The 20,309-nt window shown below is 30.6% G+C and overlaps 3 protein-coding genes across 8 annotated transcripts in view; all 3 read right to left on the reverse strand.

Annotated features, from left to right (window-relative positions):
* LOC113397435 (proton channel OtopLc-like) overlaps window positions 1-12,246 on the reverse strand; it is a 59,399-nt gene extending 47,153 nt beyond the window's left edge. Inside the window, exons 1-2 of one of the 6 annotated variants that reach the window (XM_026635766.2) lie at window positions 12,171-12,246; window positions 10,939-11,302 (exon numbers count right to left, since the gene is read on the reverse strand). In XM_026635766.2, the coding sequence (XP_026491551.1) occupies window positions 10,939-11,159 (221 nt within the window). In that variant the 5' untranslated portion in view covers window positions 11,160-11,302; window positions 12,171-12,246. Of the gene's footprint in view, window positions 1-10,938; window positions 11,356-12,086 lie in introns of those variants that run through there. The other 5 variants (XM_026635767.2, XM_026635764.2, XM_026635771.2 and 2 more) reach the window with 5 other exon arrangements.
* Window positions 12,247-12,497: 251 nt separating this feature from the next.
* On the reverse strand, window positions 12,498-17,770 carry Vamp7 (Vesicle-associated membrane protein 7). Its single transcript, XM_026635776.2, has 4 exons — window positions 17,295-17,770; window positions 16,985-17,213; window positions 15,425-15,492; window positions 12,498-14,518 (listed from the first exon to the last, which is right to left on the reverse strand). Exons 1-4 carry the CDS (start codon window positions 17,496-17,498, stop codon window positions 14,360-14,362), a joined length of 660 nt encoding a protein of 219 aa, XP_026491561.1. The 5' UTR covers window positions 17,499-17,770; the 3' UTR covers window positions 12,498-14,359.
* A 479-nt stretch (window positions 17,771-18,249) lies between these two features.
* Window positions 18,250-19,940, reverse strand: LOC113397438 (pyridine nucleotide-disulfide oxidoreductase domain-containing protein 1). The gene has a single exon (XM_026635774.2). The coding sequence runs from the start codon at window positions 19,760-19,762 to the stop codon at window positions 18,344-18,346; it is 1,419 nt and encodes a 472-aa protein (XP_026491559.1). The 5' UTR covers window positions 19,763-19,940; the 3' UTR covers window positions 18,250-18,343.
* Window positions 19,941-20,309: the final 369 nt, after the last annotated feature.

The raw sequence follows: 20,309 nt of genomic DNA on the forward strand, positions 1-20,309 counted from the left end.
TGTAGTTCCCCTGGCTCACTCACCCTTCAAACCGGAACACAGCAATGCTGAGTACTGTTGTTTAGCGGTAGAATATCTGATGAGTGGGTGGTACCTACCTAAACGGGCTTGCACAAAACCACCAAGATGTTTTGTTGCAATAAATACGTACTCATTTACATTAAAAATCTAATATATTAACTTTGATCATATTAGTTCATCAGTTATTAGTGGTAGAATTATGGATTGTCAAATATACCTATGTTGCTTAAATTTTCACTAACACGTATGCAAAGTTCACGTGCAACTATACAAGTCAATTATCGTAGTGACAGCGAATTCAGAACTCGAGGTGTTCTAATTAATTGTATTACACAGCCTTCCTTCTAATATCGGTTTACTTAATAGACACAACCTAATTTTCCCAAAGGTTGTTACTGTTAATAAGAGACACAATTAATTTAGTATATATACACATATCTGTTTAATTTAATTTAAATAATACGTGAAAGCGCATTGTTAAAATGTTTGAAACAATTTCTAAACAGTAATTCTAAGTATAAAGTACGTAGCTACGTATTCCGAAAAGGAAGCAACTCTTTTGTTTGTATAAGTAAATAAAAACGCGACTTCTATTGACTGATGCGACGTACGCGATTCGGCAAATACGGCTGACTATCAAATGTCAATGTTATGTGAACATTTCCCCTTTAATCATGCACCGGTTTCGTCACTCCGCAACGCGACAGACTGTTTCGGTGCAATTTAGGGATCGCTCTTGCTGAGCTGTCTGGCGTGAAATTAGCGTCACATGTCGGCTCAAGTGCCAACCACTCATATGTTCATGTTACCGATTACGCCATAAACACTGTAATAGTGGATAGACTTTTAAAGGATCGCGGGAAGTTTCCAAGTGGCTATACAAACGAATGTTGATAATTATAAATGTGTAAGAAGAATGCTTGTGGGAATTCTCAGATAGGTTCTCGTCGTATACATTTTCGTTCTCATTTCGGTCCTTTTGTTTATGGAATTCATCCAATTTGTACAAGAATCGTTGACGCCCAATTAATTATTTACTTGCATCATTAAGACATTTGTCTCATTAAACTTTAAAAATACCAACTGATTGGTTGAATGGTCTAAAAATATTATTTAAAGCCGGTTATAAAACATTATCATATTAAACATAACATATATACAATTTTTTATCATCGTTGCTATTCATTAAATATACGATTTTCATTTACAACGGACAAACTTATCACACCAGTACTTGAAGCCCTTCAGGCTGACCGTAACTCCTCGAGAAGTAGTTCAGTACTAAATGTTCTCTGACCTGTTGTGTGCAGAGTTGTAATAACCGACGAACTCCAACTGAAATTGTAAGTGCTTCAACTCTACCGAGGTCAATGGGATGCGTATTGGAGCATAAAAGGTTTATTATTCTCTTAAAAGATAAATAGCTTACCTATTTTGCGTATATTTCAAATTAACGGCCTCATCGGCTTCTGGTTCTCCAGCTTATATCTAGAAACTCTTAGTAAAAGACGGGTATGTTTAGTATTATTTGAAAATTCTAAAAACATAGAAATCCTTTAGTCCTGCATCCATCAAATTAATTATAAGAGAATAGAGAGTTCATTTGATGATGGCTGGATGAATTCTTCGCATGGAGATGATCTTCTTTGAGAATGCCTACCGTGGCGCAAATCAAGCAGAACATTATCATATTTATAAATATTTACTTTTTGTTCACAAAGAGAACACATAATTGCTTGTGAATACCATTGCCCATTGAAAGTAACACATTAAGAATTGGAGTAATTGACTATAAAAAACATCCAAGTATTGCTATTTAGTAGTTCAATAATCGATCAAAAGGTATCTTCTCTGATAGGCTTTCCTAAAGACCTTCATACATACATACATTAGCAGCCTCTAAATTTCACTCTGCTGGGCTAAGGCCTCCTCTCCCTTTGAGGAGGTTTGGAGCACAATCCACCACGCTGCTCCAATGCGAGTTGGTAGAATACACATGTGGCGGAATTTCGTTGAAATTCACATGTGTCTAACATGCAGGTTTCCTCACGATGTTTTTCTTCACCGCCGAGCACGAGATGAATTATAAACACAAATTAAGCACATGAAAATTCAGTGGTACCTGCCTGGGTTCGAACCCGAAATCATCGGTTAGGATGCACGCGTTCTAACCACTGGGCCATCTCGGCTGACCTATCAGAATACAATACTATAGTATATATAATATGTACATTTCAATATTACTGTCCCGATTTCTTTCACTGAACACACGCACGAGTGATTACCATGTAATAATTGTAAATTATTTCCATCAAACAAATAAATACATACACATGATAAATCGTCCGCATTAATCTCAGCTAAAAGGCGGAGAAGCGATTATGATAAATGGTATGTCATAAAACTACATTAGAGCAAGAACATACATAGAGATATGCACATTTATTATTATATATACGCATCATCGGAATCAAAATATCTTTATTAAGTTATAATTGAAAACACTTTGTTAGAATAATAAGTCAGTAGTACAGAAGTGAATTCTACGATCTATGATCAGGTCAGCTACTAATGACAGGTTTTCTTACTGCTTGTGCTACATATTGGTCGTACTAATGATAATTTCAACCCGCGTGTGGGTCGTGGTAAGACCCCCCTTTCTCCGGACAATGCATTAAGTCGGCTTTAGCTGTTATCAAAAACATCTAACTATCATGTACTTTAGTATAAATTATTTTAATCCAACGTAATTCTGGCTTGCCCCTTTGTATTATGAAAGTCATTTGAGAACAGCTTTGGATAAAACTATAAGTTCGAGATTAGATATTGAAGACAATAGTGAGTAAATAAAAATTAATAAATATGCATTAGTAGATATTATTATTATGAAAATAACTTTTTTCATGCAGTATGTTGAAATTAGTTTAAGAATTAATTTAATTACTTAACATTCCTTGTGACATTTTTACTCCAACAGTAAGAAAGTTGAAATTTGTATAAATATTTGTTCCTAATCACTCATATTTTACTATGCAATAGTGCAACGTACGTTGCCATGAAATAACCAAAGTTTACGATAATTAAAGGTACCTTTTGTGACTAGATTAGTTTAATATTTTTATCAGCTTAGAATTATTAAAAGGAATTAATACAAATTAATTTTAATTACCAGCATGAATCACAATCACAAATCTAAGAATTTTTTATAAGGTTATATATAAAGGTTCTTTATAATTGCACATCAATTATGTGAATCCGAATTGAGTAAATTCCAAAAACCGTACATTTACCGTACCGTGTGAGAAACAATTTGTTACCTTTTAAAATCTGAACTGAAACGGCGCCGGCGAATCGCAATTAACTTTACATTGAAGTTGACAAAGGACACTATGAATGTCATAGACAATGTTTGTTTTGAGCGCGGGAATTTTCGAATAATTACGATTACGACTACTGTCCGAAGTACAACAGGTTACCCTAAATCGTTTTGTTACTAGCACTGATATACAGTGATATACTTGGTAGTCTTCACGAATACAAATATAATTTTACTTTCACTTTATGCTTCATTAAATCAGTCGTTGTTAATTTTGTAAATATTAGTTAATAATTTTATTACAATTGAGAGAAAGATTTAAACAATGTGTAGCTCCATTTCCCTGTTAAAAATGTTATTGTAGCCAAAGCATAATGCGTTAATTGTGACCCCTCTAAAGCTAACAAAGCCCGTCCAATGAGATGTTATGGAGCGTGATGTTTTAGAAGTAAAATTTATTATTTTATGTCATTCTTTGTTTTGGTTACGGAGTACGTAAATTATTTTACATAAAAACACTGTGGTGTCTCGTGGTCCAAGTTGAACTGTTTGTATTTTCTTCCATCTGAAGTTTATATTTTTAACAACACTTGTACGTAAATATATATCAGATTATTGCAAGAAAAATACGTTCTATTAAATATTTGGACAAAACGTATTATGTTTTTAAATATAGTTATCTAGATATATTTATTATAATACAAATATTAACTTATTCGTAATGAGGTTTAAAATAGTCTTAGTCTTGGATTGAAATTATTTCAGTCTAGATGCAATTATTAAAATAACAAAAAAAATATTCATAGTCTACGTACGTTTATAATATTAAATACATATTTGAAAGAGCGTAGGTAGAATTACTGTGTTCTATAAGATTTGAATTGAAAATGTGTGAAGAACGTACGGCATTTTCATCGTATTTGTCGCCACAATAATAATGAGGTTTTCATAAAAAAAAAAAACTTCAAATGAAAAGCCGTTTCTATCCGCTGCAAACCTTTGTTTACCATGTGTCTGGTAATTCAGTACTGCAGAACTCTATGAAAACGCAGCTTTAGATCTTTCGCATGGTATCATCAATCAACACGTGTCATAATGTCGAGCGGATACTACATGTGAGGTCTAACTATTAACATAATAAATCTTACTTAATAATGATTACATTATTGTATTATCATTTCTTTAACACGTGCAAACGGTATTTGACAAATCATTTTGTGCAAGAGAATAATAATAAGAAATAGAATTATAGATGAGTATGTATATTTTTATTTAAAAAACCATTAATTTTATAACATTATAGCAGCGTCATAGCCAGACGTTACCTACCGATTAGGTTTCTAATTTCTCCCAAGACTGTTCATTAGGGCCGGTGCGGCCCATTGGTACTTATGGACTAAACTAGGAGCGGGGGGAATGTTTGGTGAAATATATTTAAATTCTCTATAAATATGGATTAAAAATGCTTAAAATTTCACTTAAATATATATTTCGATATTCTTAAAAAAATTTAATCCGATGCAGGTGTGAACGGCTCTTTATTTTAGTGTTAATACAGTTTTATAAAATAGTGCTCATATTATGAATGCAATTAAAATATCTGGCATGGTGTTATTTCGGTGAGCTTCGCATCTAATTAAGTTTCATGGACATGTTTATTCGTGATTGCAGTTCGTCCAGCGAATGATAACACTCGTTAAACCCGATAGTACCGTCCTGATAAAATAAGCTGGAATATATTTATTACACTGCATTTGCATTTTTATTATTACGTTTAAAAAGGATTTAAATTATACATTCTGCAATTCATACTCTTAAAGGATTTGAATAATCTTATCAACGTATTGTGAAAGCATTTATTTTCTTTTTTTGCAAATAAAAAGCCAATAAACCAATTAGTTCAAGCCGTATTCCTGAACTTTATTATTGTATGAAAAACACTGGCTGAATATTTTATAATTAAATACCAATATGCACTTTGTTATTATTATTATTAAGTAGATACAAAAAATAATTACTTGCCCACTATTAATAAGTTATTACTTGCCATTTCGATTGGAGAAGTAAATCATAAACGGAGATCGTAAAATCAATTTCAATCAAGCATCTCAAAACAAAGTCGAAGTTCGAAATGTCGAAGTAAAAATTAAATCATAAAACGCGTATGAATTTACACTAATCCGCAATATTACAGCCAGGTGGAAAGAGCTCGAAATCCATGTCCTACGTTATGTAAGGTAAATTAATCATATTAATGATATTTTAAAATGTTCTTGCGTAAAAATATTTTAAACGTAACGTCATTTGATGCTTTCTGAATACAGTTAAAATCATTAATGCGACGCTGAAAATTCATGTGATAAATATGAAAATGTTTTTCTACAGTGACGTTCGCTTAGTATTGATGTTCGTTGACCTGTACTGATATTATATTCGGGTTCAGTGAAACGAAGTAGTTGTAATAATCTATATAAAAATGGAATAGTATACCAGAGAATAATGGAACGAAAATCTATTCTTAAAATTTTACAGTTTAAAGTCCTTTACTGTTATGTATAAAATGAAATCAAATTACGTCTCGGGTACAATCTAAGCTCTCTTCGGTTGGTTACCTACACTGTCACAGATAAAATAGAAATTTTATTTAAAAAAACATATGAAGGATTATTATATTCTTTATTTAAACCACAACATTCCAAAAATAATTAAAAATGGTTTTAATTACAATTAAGAAGTCCAAATTATAAGTTATTTCATTCAATTTATGGTTATCAGAGATCTAGGGTAGCGACATGTTAAATATCTACGAACAGCAATTAAAGCGGCATTAATCAACACTATCAACTCAATTATTACTAAATCTATGCAATAAGTGTCTTAAAGAACTCTAGCTAAATCATTTATTGCTGTTGTTGTATACAAATAAGTCAAATACTGTTCCTTTCCCAATACTAAGCGAAGACCTACTCTCATCATAAGAAGGATTGGAGATAATTCCGTCTTATGACAAACAACTGAAGTTAAATCCGATAAATACAGATTCTGTCGAGATATTATTCTTCAACAAGCACGATATGAAATATAAATGTTTGTTGCCTGCTCGGATTTGAATCCGATATCTTCTATTTCAGTATGTGTGGTTCAAATCTCGCAACTGAATATTAAAACAGATGAACTTATCAGATTCAGCTAAACTAAATTATTATTCCTTTCTTACTAAATATTATATCAATAGTTCAGATGCAAAATTAAGTTCGTTGGTTTGTCAACACAGCGTTTTTAAAAAGATATTCGTAGATTACTGGCCGGTGATTGACTTTTTCTATCGGAAAAATGTACGGAAGCGAACCTTCCGGTATCAGATAATAGTGATACATTATTATTCTCCACACATTATACGTCTAATCACATCATGTCTGATCAGGTGCGACGCGGCATTAAGCTTGACGGTAAACAAATAGCGAGATTTCCGAAGAATACGTGCGCGGCTCAACTACAAAATTGAAAGAGGAATACTAATCAGCTTCATGGAACTAGGACTTAATCTGTTCACACGACTTCGGAACAAATGGCATTATGTGCGAGACAGTGATATGTATTATTCAAAATTTACATAATATAATTTATTTATTACCTATTTTTATTACTGTCGATATATAACTGATTGAGAAAAAAATACCTTACGTTCGTCTAATTAAATACATCGTAATTAAATTTATCTCACGACGTTTCCTTTTAACGTCAAATACAGGGCTAATTGTAAACACCAATTAAGCAACATGAAAAGTGCTTCCGAATTTGGACCTACTATATTTAGTTAACATTCACGAATGTCCACTGAGCCATCTTGATCATAATATAAATAACAAAGCTATTATGAAAGAAATACAGCGTAATCTGTTCACATACCCATTTCCAATAATAAAATACCTATTTCAAACATATTATAAAATCTCCAAGGAATATCTCGGAACGCGTGAACAAAAATAAAATGAACCGCAATAAAAACCGTTTCGTATCATTCCTATATAATGACAGAATTATTCAGCTGAATGGTTCTGTCGTTAAAAGGACATTAAATTTCAACCCGTAAATCTTATTCACGCTTTTTAATTCTAAAAAACTTGAGTTATATTACGCTCCATATTAATAAACCAAGTATTGAGACGGCGCTTCTTGCTGTTTTTAAAAACTTTTAAATATGATACTAGCACTGGTATAGATATTATCTTATCAATTCATAATTTGCCCTAATTATGCAAATAAAAGTATAAAAAATGTATAAGGATCATTGACATAAATGTTACGAGAAATAAATAAAGTAAAACATTTTTTTTCGTAGCTGAGGCCGCAATTATCCGTAATACGATTTTAATCATACGTCGTTTTAATCCTTGAAAGCTTTATATAATGCGTGTTTAATTATTAACGTGCGTTATACTCATGTGATTTTCATTCAACTCATATTTTATCTCTTTCCGGTCGAATGAATCATTTGTTTCAGATGTGATTCGGTCTCTTTTCATACATATGTTTCTTAAAGATTGAGTGAGCTACTTATATAACGTTAGTCATAGAGTAGATATAGTCTTTAATGTTATCATAAATGCGAAAGTAACTCTTTCTGTCTGTCTGTTGCTCTTTCACTGCCAAACCAGTAAACCGAATTTGATAAAATATGATATGGAGCAAACTTGAACTTCAAGGACAACGGCTACTTTTTTGTGCCTAACACCAGACTAATAAATAGCTGCCCATAATGATTATATATAATATAACATATATATTTATTTATTTTATTGCATCTTTATTTTAGTTTTATTACATACTTTCATAAAAAGTAACCCCTCATACAGCTTAAAATTCAAAAATGTTTTTTTTTAACGGAACGTTATTAAACAAACCTATGTTCCAAATTTAAGACTCAATCAGTTGTTTTGTTACAGGACAAACGATTTTATAAGATTAATGCTTGTTTTTGTTAATATTCCATGTTTCATGGATCGGTTATCTGATAGATTTTAGACTAATGATTTAGTCACTTGCATGAAAGTTTCTGGTATAGAACAAACCAACTACACTAGCAGTGCTTAAAAATAAATATATTTAATAGTAATTGCAATACCTGCCGAGTAATAGCTAATTCTTTATAAATAAAATAATTAACTTTTAAAATTAATTATTAAATCTACATTTTGTGAAGATTTATATATTTTATAAATTACGAAATTCACATACCCATAAATTTCGAAATTCCAACGTAGGTTACGAGTAGAACATCTAATTATATCCCAAGTATAAATTTTAAATAGTCCAACGTAATATTCGTGTTGGAGAAAAATATAAATGGTAGAAATCTGGGTTAAGCTGCACATCGTCCTGTATGAGATAATTTTACATACAGAACGAAGTACGAAGTTAAATTTATTATATCATAACTAGTTTAGTCGGGGGCTTTGAGCAGATCTAGGAAGGGACCACCCATTCATCAGTTACCAATTTTAGTTTTTATTGCTGTATGCCAGTTTAAATGGCGAATGAAGCAGTCATTACTGGCACAAAAGATCTCGAGGTTCGTAGAACATTTATGGTGTCAGAAATGTTTTACATTTCTTGTAGTGCCAGTGTCTAAAGGCGCTGCCCATTTACCATTAGGTAACCCATTCACTTGCCTGCTATCTTAATTCCAACTTTATTTTATAAATAAAGATATTACATTCTGTTTCAAGTTCTACCAGATGAAAAAGTAGTGCTGTGTAAAAGTTAGATTTTACCAAAAATAACTCGCAAGGTGAGTTCTTTTCAATCTCACACATGTATTAATGATATACATTTAAATATATCCTGCATGAACATCAACGTATACTACCTCCAAAGTATTTTTTTAAATATCAATATATTTCAGTCAATGTCAATATGTATATTCAAGCCGTATTTCATTGTTATCATTATCTCTTCTAGGTATACATCTATCTTTGAATTTAATCCCATGCCTTTCAAAGTATATTATTAACTTAAGCGACCCGTATAGTGACCGTTGGTGGTTTATCTGACCCGAGAGAAAGCCCAGATCAACACGACCCGTCAAACGGGTGCCGCTGGCATACATATGTCCTGAGTCGCCGCTCTATTTATATGGAACAAGATTTTACACTCCACGTGCTAGTGGTGCCTTATACGTCAAATTGGAGTTAACCGCTTTGCGACAAGGGACCGAACTAACCCTATTTCGTATATCATTAATCTTAAGTTTGCGGAATTATTTCCAAATCGACATATTAATTGGACTAAAGTAATAGCAGAGTCAATTTGTGAACTTGCCTGCTTTGGGAATTAGCACAAATATGTATTTAATATTCATGAATTCTATGGACATCAAACTTACTTACGGTAATAACGTATACCTTTAAAGATAACATGTTTTTAATGTAAATTAAATAATATAATCAAATTCTACATGTAAATATAATAAGTTGATATGTTGTATAACAGGATATAATAGGTATCTATTAAAGTATTTTTAGTCAAAGGTTAAATACGAAGTTGGCTATTCAAGATATAAAGGAACGACTTATTATTAATACTTAAAAAAAATTATTGCTATGGCTGAAACAGTTATGCCTTTTTTGGTTTAACTTTTTTAATAAATAACAGATAGTATATGGTGATCATTAGTCAATCAATCTATGCTACATTATCAAACTATAGCTTCAGACCAGGGTTGGTTTAACCACAAAAGATTGATAGATAAACGGCTAATACTACACGACCGTTGTAATTGACGTCAGTCTCTTCAGGATCTGTGCTTAAATCACAAAGAAAGCGTGTACAACGATGATAATAATAGCCAAATAAAAGTTAACGGAAAATGTTGAGTGAAAACATTCGTTTAGCCAAAGTACCTAAACCTAAGATAACCAAAGATACCTATAGACATAAGAGACAACATTAATTAGCGAGCGACAAGCGGAGACTGACGAAGCTCAAGAGATTGACGAATCGCGTGCGATCGTTGATCAACCTAGCGCCAATCATAAAAGCTCCACGATTTAAATCACATAAAATTGTAATCAACAAGTATAACTATATATATATATATATTTCCAAATGCTCACTGCATTTGGAAATATTTATTAGACAGTGCACATAAATTACACAGAGAGAGAGTGACTATTGTAAGTTTTAAATGACGATAAACATTAAAAATTATAGTGACAAAGTAAACTTTCAAGCACACGTTAAATTACGTGGTTTTTTTTCTATTAAGTAATTACTTATTTGTAATTTTAAGTATTACATTTTTTTTTAAACTATACCTAACGAATTGATAAGTGACATCTTTTCTCTCGGTTTCCTACAATCTATGAGCGTGATTTCGTGAAAAGGGACGGAAATTTGTAACTGTGTGAAAACTATGTCAAACTCCAGTTTCTAGTGTTAGAGGTACCTGATTTAGAAATTTAAATAAAAATTATTTGAATGATAATTATATCATATTGTAACACATATATTTGTTTTATAATTAAAAAAACCTATAATTGTTTTAATTTTACAAATCATATCGCTTTAAAATATGATTTAAAACTTTAAAATAATCTTACCATTGTGATAGATCCTTGTCATCCAGTCCGGAAGGCGTTGCGAGCGTATCCGCATCTCCCTCCGTCCTCCCACCCGGATGCTCAGGTATTATCCGTTCAATCGTCGTCACCTCTTCTATGTCAGAGTCGATTCCTTGAGCGAAGTCCATATAAAACGACTCCCTCGAATCGCTGGATCCTCGTCGCAGTTTCAACGATAGATCTGGTGAGCTGTCGTCCATCTTTCTGTCACTCTTTATTTTACCTCCATTCGATACACTATTCGATAATTACAAAGTCCCATTTCCTCACTTCTTTGTAATCCATTTTCGGCGTGACCAGTCTTTGTTAAGCAGTTACGACTAACCCATCTTCAAAGCTTTGTCTAAAATCGTTTCGGAATAGGTTCGTTTTATTTATACTTTAAGGAATATCTCAAGGATTTATATATAATCTTTGTTATACAAAAAATATCTCACTATACAAATAGATCGTCTTTTCAAAACGAAAAGAAACCTAAACATGTGCCTCAACAATTAATGTAAGACAATAACAATTAATCTTCGTGATACGGAAAGAACAGTTCTGAGTAAAAAAGAACAATGACCCGAGAACCATTCCTAGTGTACCATTCCCTAAAATCGACACCGCTTCCTGTCGCTCTAATAGCTATCAGGCCATAGAACACGCACATGCCTGCAGTCAAATTTTACTCTAATAAAATATTTAAGTTGAAATTTAATACTAATAAAAAAAAGTCATGTTTGTGAGTTTACGAGTTTTTTTTTTGCATAAATGAGCACTCGAAGCTCATTCGCCACTGGCAAAATAATATGCAATGCCATAAATCACAACGGCTCCGTTAAACGCTACCTCTAATAAATATTTATAGCATTTAAATCTATCTTACTCGATGTTATGGTGAATCCATCCTGAGTATTCTTTTTTTTTTATTATGTTATTATTTTAATCATTCTATATGTTAATTCCAATTGATGGCCGGCCCTGTATATTTTAACCGATCATTTTTAATTCAAACATAACTAGTTTTATTTTTTATTAAATTCCTACAAATTTGAATAATTAATTTCTAATTATACTTATTCATTTAATTAATAAAACATTCGTAAACAATTCACGAATACGATCCCAAGACCGAACAATAATACCCGCGTTTACATACACGCCGGCGGATTCCTATTCTGAACACGCATCGCTCCGTGCGTCGAATTAAAAACACGGAACTCACTCACACACCGATATCGTAGACCTGTACTACCACGTGGTAGAGCGCGGCGCGACTGAGGTGCCCTCCCGCGGCAAAGGATAGCGCGCGATTGCCGCGAAGCGGGACTACGCGGCGAGGTATGGAGGGGGACCCACCCTCGATGGCGCGGGATCAATCTGCCGCTCCCGAATTTGGAACGACCTCACATTTGTGAGGGTAGCGAGGAACTTGTGAATCGGTATTATTTCCTTCACTCCGATGAATATAGCTCCTAACTTTATTATCAACTTTTTTATTCGACTAATTCTGGAGGCGGTTATTTGGATTGTTCGTAAAGGAGAAATGAAACGCGTTTATAATAATCTACAAATTTATAACATGGTTCCACATGGTTATTAAACAAATTCGTATTATACTTACAATATAAAGATATCACAATACTTTAAAAGTCTTTATAATACATAAAACAATTCAATGATAATTACAAAATACATACATTTTCTTTAATAATTGTTATTAATATTATGGAAGATAATTTAAGAATATCATTTATTGAAAACAAAGTCATTTTTAGTCTGGATTTTGAGTATGGTGTTTAAAAAGTATATTCCACAATTGCAGAACATTCACGCTAGAACATTATACTTGAATTAATTTCCATAATATACAATAATACTACAAACAAATTAGGTATGTGGACTAACAATGAACAAAAAATTTAAGTAAAAATTATAATTAGACGAAATAAAAAAAAAACCTATAAATAAATCCCTATAATAAATCCAATTTTATGACATTTAAGTATATATTTGAAATTCAGTTAACAATTGCATTCATTATTTTGGTTACTTTATGGGGAAAAACATACTTGGTTTTAAAGTAATTTTTACAATAGGTATATACTAACTATAAGATATACTTTAAAGTTACAAATTAAACATTTTTTTTTATATATGTGTTAAACTTTTAATTTAATCATCAGCTGTAAAATTAGAATAATTGCATTAGAAACAACTAGATATTGCTATGTTCTGCATCTCTTTTTCATTTATAAACACTGTTTTATATTTATGTTGTTTACATTTAAATTTCGGTAGAATGTAACAATGTTAAATAATTAACCCACAACTGGGCAAAAGTCACCTCTCCACTTGAGGTTTGGATCCGATGTGGATTAAACTATATGCTCATGTTCATTAAATTATCTAGAATAATAAGTGTTCGAATAGTGTTATGTAGTTAAAATTATTCAAAACTTTCAATAGATGTTTTACAAAAGATGTTATGCTTTCGCTTCTTCTTTTAACATTTATAGTTAACAGACTTCAATGCAACAGGACATACCTAATAAAAATAATAACGCCAATTCTGTTACACATCATCCGTGAACTGATTTGAAAAATCAAATAACTGTTATATTTTATATTCCATATAATATGAGAAGTACGTATAAATATTTTATGTCAAATAGTCAAGATTGTGAACATGAGAAAATCAGAACTGCGACTATATCTCTACATATTATAAAACTAAAATCACTTCCCGCCATCTCTACGCTAAGATTTTTTTAACTACATAACTAATTTTATTGCGGTTATCATCAATAAACATAGTAATTCAAGGGGAAAGTTAATGTGTATACTACGTGTATATAAAAGTACAGAAAAGCCGAGAATTTCAACTTTCCTAGTCAGAAAAAATGAGATTTATTCTTTTTATGTTTGTTCTTCTATCTAAACTTTGTATATAGAACCTTAGTGTACTCGTATGACGCCGGGACGGGTAACTTTCTAGCTTCACGTCTTGGCATCACACTAAGGTTCTATTTAATTAAGTGTTGCTAATTAAAAAAAAGTAAAATATTAAATAATCGGGTTTGTGATTGGAATGTGACTGGGGCTTAACATTTATATTTTAAGATATTTGTAAATAGAAGTGATTATATTTAGTATTTTTATAACGATTATTCTATTCGAACTGGGTGAAAGTGAAAGCGAGACGACATATATTTTTTGCTTATTTTCGTGCTATTAATCAAATAATACTAACGACTGCTACGTCTACAACAGATTTTAAACTATTTATTTTTAATATTTTGTCTCAATAATAAGATAAATATTTGGATAGGTATAATTACTAATTAACTGAATTTATTATCTGATATAATAATATTATGTTGTATATTATGAAATATGATATAGGAATAATATCAGTTTAGCCGACACAGGATCGCCAAGCGAGGCCGCCACATGCCATCGCCCCGATCAGATAAATTGCTAATGCAGCTATTAGAGTCAGAATGACGTACATTTTTATATTTTTCCAAAACAGCGAACGTTGTAGAGTCCTTGCAGAAGTGCGGTACGAAACGGACTGAAAAAGATAAATTTATTTAAATTTACACATATATTAAATAACTCGATTTACCTGTTTGTCGTATTAACTTTAAATGTCACTATAAGTACACATTATTAAAAAAAATTAAAAACCTGATTTTATTACAATATTAACATTAATATTACATCGGTAAAATATTTGGTGAGTGAATAGAAAAAAATTAACTACTTAAGAAACATCGACAAACAATCGCCTCAAGAAATAAAAATTAGCAAGTATACAACCAATTCCATAAACAAATCTCCACTATGGCTTCTTCTTAAAAATAGCCGGTCTAAATCTCTTGTACTGTAAAAGTCTGCTTTAATACTTCTTCGTTTTCTTATTCAAATAAAAAACAATGAGGGTATAAAAACGTTAAAATGAAATCAGTAAAACTAATATAATCAAGTCATACAAATTAGAGAAAATGTTCTATTCTAAAAAGACAGTAACAACATTAATTCCATTTGGCATTGAATTTCCGCATTTTTATAATAGCATAAAAGGCTCTAATTCAGTTAATTTAATGACATTGAATGCATTAACAGAACAATTACATATTAATGATGCATAATTTCAAATACCAATAATAAAGAATCATAAATCAATTTATCTAAATCTATCTTCAAACGTCAATCTAGTTCTTGCTTCATTGGTGTAATGGGCACGGGTCCTGGATAAACCCCTATTTGTGGCAGCAAAAATAAGATTAAGTTTTTTCGTCAAGAAATTTTGGCCACCCCATTGAATCATCAGAGTAAAAGGATAGAGTTTTCTAGACATTTGTGCTAAAATATTTTCTACATAGATACTATCCTTTAGGAATAACTACACAGGCTGAAATTGATCAAGTTGACATCATCAATTGTATCAATTGTAAACAAAGTCATGAGTACTTACACTTGTGGCTAGATTATCTGCCTTATTTACAAGCAGCTCCAATTTTTCTCCACGCATTGCCATATTATCTGTAATAACACAGACATTTAATATTTTAACACACATAACACTAAAAATTATGAGTAAATTTAATGTTACTTATTTACATATTAGAAATTAATTTGATAAGATAAAAAAGTATTTGCATTGGCTAACATAACCATAAAAAAATAACTATATTGTAATATCACCAGCATTGATAGCATGTGGAAAAATTCAGCTCAATCAATTAGGTAGAATCAGTTTAAAATTAAAGTTCATTATAAGCCTGTAAATTTCTTTTTATCTAGGTTACTAGGTCAGCTTGGTATTGAAAAAACTTGTATGTACAGCATTACATTCAAAAAAGGGCTATGATATAAATTAATCCACATTTGTGAATATACTTTTGCAGTAAATTGATTATATCTATTTGTAGTCATATTAATATATATATACAATATACAAATAATTATTCCAAGTATTTAACATCTACATTAATAAAAAAACTAATTGGTTGATACCATTAAAATACTTTTTTCAAATTTCTATTCAAATGTATTTTAAATTAGTTGAGTCAGCCTTGAATTCAAGGTTTACAGTACATGGCGGCTCAACTTTTCACAACATAATTGTGTACTTGATAACATATAGAATCGATTTATCCATAATAGTGATTTTAATTTCCTTACATGAAATGTAAGGTATAATATATTGGTATAATTTGTATATAAGGACCTTATACATAGATTGTTTTTAATATTATTATTTACTAATATTTTTAATATTATTATTTACTAATATTTTTAATATTATTATTTACTAATATTTTTAATATTATTATTTACTAATATTTTTAATATATTATTGTGATAGACAAATTGAGCTTTGTTTAATGTACTGCCAAGTTATTTGACTTTTTATCATAATAATATTAAGGTTTAATTTAAGATTTCAATCAACTAAGATAGACATAGTACCAATAATTACATGACATCACAAAAAAAAAAAACGAAAAACAATAAATTTTATAGATGAGATTATTACATTTCAAAATATTTATATACAACATATTGTGCACTGAGAGGGATAACGAAAGTGATAATGACTTGTTTACTATAGTTCCTCTTATCAATAAGAAATTAAACATTAAATGTAAATACTGTTTTCTTCCTCAATAGGTCAGAAAGTTGAATTGAGGGCAATATATTTTTTTACCACTTAATAGTGACCTGCATCAGCAGCATCATTGACTTATGTAGATGCACTAAAATCTGTATATATTAATTACTACTATACATTAAATTTATAAAGGAAATTCTATGGCATATACATATATTCACAATATTATTGTTTTTTTGCACCCCACTAAACATACAAGTGTATAGGTGTGATCTACTCCCATCCACTGACAACAGTTTTGTAGAATAAAATCTTGCATTTATTTTATACTTTGTCTGTGTGGCCTAACAACATAAAAAATCCACAAATAAAGGTGAATATTAAAGAAGGATAGACATTATAACTGATAGAGCTACTTACCAATGTTTTTGACCATGATATTTTTAAGTTCATCCAACTCTCCATGGACCCTGGAGATAGTTTCTAGATCTTTTGACTCACTATAGTGCTTCATTTCAGTGGCCAGAACTCTTGCAAATTCACTGTTCATGGCATATGGTATAGCAGTTTGGGCAGTGTCACCAAATAATGATGTAAACCTTCTTTTAATTTCATTTAAAAAGAGGAATGCTCTCGAACGTTGAAATTTCTAGAATTAAATAAGAAAAAATGTGAATATGAATACACATGATTATTTCGAATTCAATAGGATTTTTATCATTAAACTTACGTCATCAGTAATGCAAAAATACACCAATTTATTTTCTGCGATGTAATGGAATAGATAATTTCCATGGGAATATGTAAGTTTGTCATCGTGAGGTGGTATTTTCGATAAAATTTGTTCTGTTACTTCTGTAAAGTTACCGGCACATGTCGCATATTTGGCTAAAACAATAGTACCGCGGGCAACAACACTAAATAGGATAGGCATTTTTGATAACTTCAGCAATAGATATACAATGAATACACAATGGAGAAAACAATGACAAATTACATTAGACACCTACAAACTTCAAACTAATTAAAGTATTAACAATATTAATCCACGTCACTATTATAATTTCAACTTTAGCGGATAAATTAAAAAATTACGAGTATCTTCTATTTTTACTATAAGTTTAACAATACGAATAATTATCAAATTAACAGTCGACAGTAGCATAAAGTGTACTATGAGTACGGATAAGGTAAGTATAATAATTAGTGACAGTGACACATGAAAATGTTGCCATTTACAGCATCTAATATCGAATAACTGGCAATGCCTAAATTTTATTTAACGAATTTGTCGTTATTATTTATATTTTGTAGGTATTTTACGTATAAAATGTATAAAATAAATAATGGATTCAAAAATACATTAATTTACTATTTTTTTTTCTACAATTAATATTTTAAATAACAATGAAAAAATAATAGCTTAATGATTCAAGTAAAAATTTCTTTATATGTACATCAGGAAGTAACTACGTATTGATACACAAAATATTATTTTATGAATGACACTCAGCCAATATCTTTTTTTTTTTATTTTATAAGTGACCTGAATTTTAAGTTAGAAGAAATATTTATGACAAATATAGTAATATAAAAGACAAATTAGTAGATTGGTACTATATAATTAACAAGTAGAACAGTTTAATGTCTAACATGTAAAATGATATAATTTAAATAAAAATTAATATGTTAATAACATTATAATTGCAATAATTTATTATTTCAGTAACAACTTATACTTTGGTACATTTGTTCAATAATTTATAGTTTTATTTTGACTTAATCAAAATAATCATCAATGTCTATGTCTGGATTTAATATATCATCACCAAAAGGTGTAAGATCTATTTGATCAAGTATTAAATTTTCACACATTTCTTCTAGATCAGTTTCACCGATTAATATGGCACCTTGCAACCTTCCATTTTGCAACACAAATTTTATGTATTCATGACGAGGAGTTGTTCTTAATAGTATTTCATAATCATTCCCTAGACCTTGACCATTGTATTTACCTAATAATACAACTCTATATCCAAAAAGAGTTGTGCAATGTGTGAATAATTCAAAGCAAAAGTCTTGCAAGACTGTTTCGTTTGTTATTCTAGCATGCATAGCTTTAGCTGCCATTCCAGCCATTTGACGAGCTTGGGTCCATAGTCTTAACTGAAACCAGTGAGGAGCATGTTGCCAAGTTGCACTTGCTACATCGCCAGCAGCAAAAACATCTTTTATTGAAGTTTCTTGAAATTCATCTACAGCCAAACCACCATCAAAACCTCTTTTTAATGATTCATCACAAGAAAAATTTACAGCAGGTTCAACTCCAGTGGCAGATATAACAAAATCACACTGTATGGTTCTTCCATTAGTCAACTTTATATTTAAAGCAAATTCTTGTTCATTAACTTCTTCCACTGATTCAACTTCAACTTTATAAATTATTTCAAGTTCTTGTTCACCACTTGCATTCTTAACATTTTCAAGTTTTCTATACCAATCAGGACCTAAAGCTGCAGACTTCAAATTCTTATTAATAGATACTACTGTATCATCTTCAGAAAATATGTGCCTTCTTAAAATAGTGGTATCTTTATTTTCTTCAGATTTATTTCGGAATGTATCTTGAAAGAATTCGGCCGCTCCAGGATCAACAAATGTGGCTGATATATAGTCATCTCTGATCACCCATACCTTCTGAATGCCTTGGGTAGCATGAACAATTTCTGATGCAATACCACCATTACCTACAATGACCATGCGACGGCCATCTTTAAGTTTTTCCTGAAAATCTTTAACCGAGTCTGTATCTCTAATACCAAGTATCCTGTTGAATTTATTTGAGTCTGATATTAATCTTGGTATTCCACCGGTACAAATGCATACCACATCATATTGGATTGAAACATTGTCGTCAGTAACAGCTATTTTATTTTTTGTATCCAGGTATTTCACTGAATCATAAACTATTTTCAAATTTGGATGTATCTTTAACAATGAACTTGCTTCGGTATCTTTAACATCAAACTTTACCACAGTTTTAGCATAAAAACTTACATTGCTTACATTTTTAACAAGTGAAGATGCAGTAATTATTACAAGTTTTTCTTCGGGATGTAAAATTGCTAATGTCTCAACACAAGTAACGCCAGCTATGCCGCCACCAATAACTAAATATCTAGTTTTTATTGTAGACATTTTTACATTCAATACAAGTACCCTAAATAAAAAATATATACATTATGAAATGTTACGTTATCCTTGTTTAAAAACGTTTTATTAAATACACTGTTACTGTTGCTAGTAAGCTTTACTTTATTAAGTTTATTCAATTGTAAATTTACTATGTACTACATTAATATTTTCATAAAATTACTTTTTAAATACCCTTCGGTTTCTACGGGACGTGTAGTAAATATTAATAGGAAAATAAATTTGACATATCTGTCATCTAATTTAGTTTCATGCAGAATATAACCAAGTGCATTGAGTATTGTATAGTAAATAGTAGGTAATACAAATGGAAGAATTCGAAGTGGGTCTATGTTTCTACTTCTAGTTCTGATATTTCTGTTTCCACTTTCTACTGAAATTAAGTGAAGCTACACCAGCCATAGAACAAAAACTAGCGATGGACTAGAGCTGACTTTAATAAAATACAAAAGTACAAGTAAAAGTAATTTTGTTGCTCTATTATTAATTCTCCTTACATTTAAATAACATACCATGTTACTCATACTTTTAA

Source organism: Vanessa tameamea, chromosome 3, assembly GCF_037043105.1.
Source record: "Vanessa tameamea isolate UH-Manoa-2023 chromosome 3, ilVanTame1 primary haplotype, whole genome shotgun sequence".
Taxonomy (NCBI): Eukaryota; Metazoa; Arthropoda; class Insecta; order Lepidoptera; family Nymphalidae; genus Vanessa; species Vanessa tameamea.

Coding starts and splice junctions, on each gene's coding strand:
- Vamp7 (XM_026635776.2), bottom strand. CDS start 17,498: ATGCCTATCCTATTTAGTGTTGTTGCCCGCGGTACTATTGTTTTAGCC. Junction 17,214..17,294: donor ATTTTTGCATTACTGATGAC/GTAAGTTTAATG, acceptor ATTTAATTCTAG/AAATTTCAACGTTCGAGAGC. Junction 15,493..16,984: donor TATCATGGTCAAAAACATTG/GTAAGTAGCTCT, acceptor GTGTTATTACAG/ATAATATGGCAATGCGTGGA.
- LOC113397438 (XM_026635774.2), bottom strand. CDS start 19,762: ATGTCTACAATAAAAACTAGATATTTAGTTATTGGTGGCGGCATAGCT.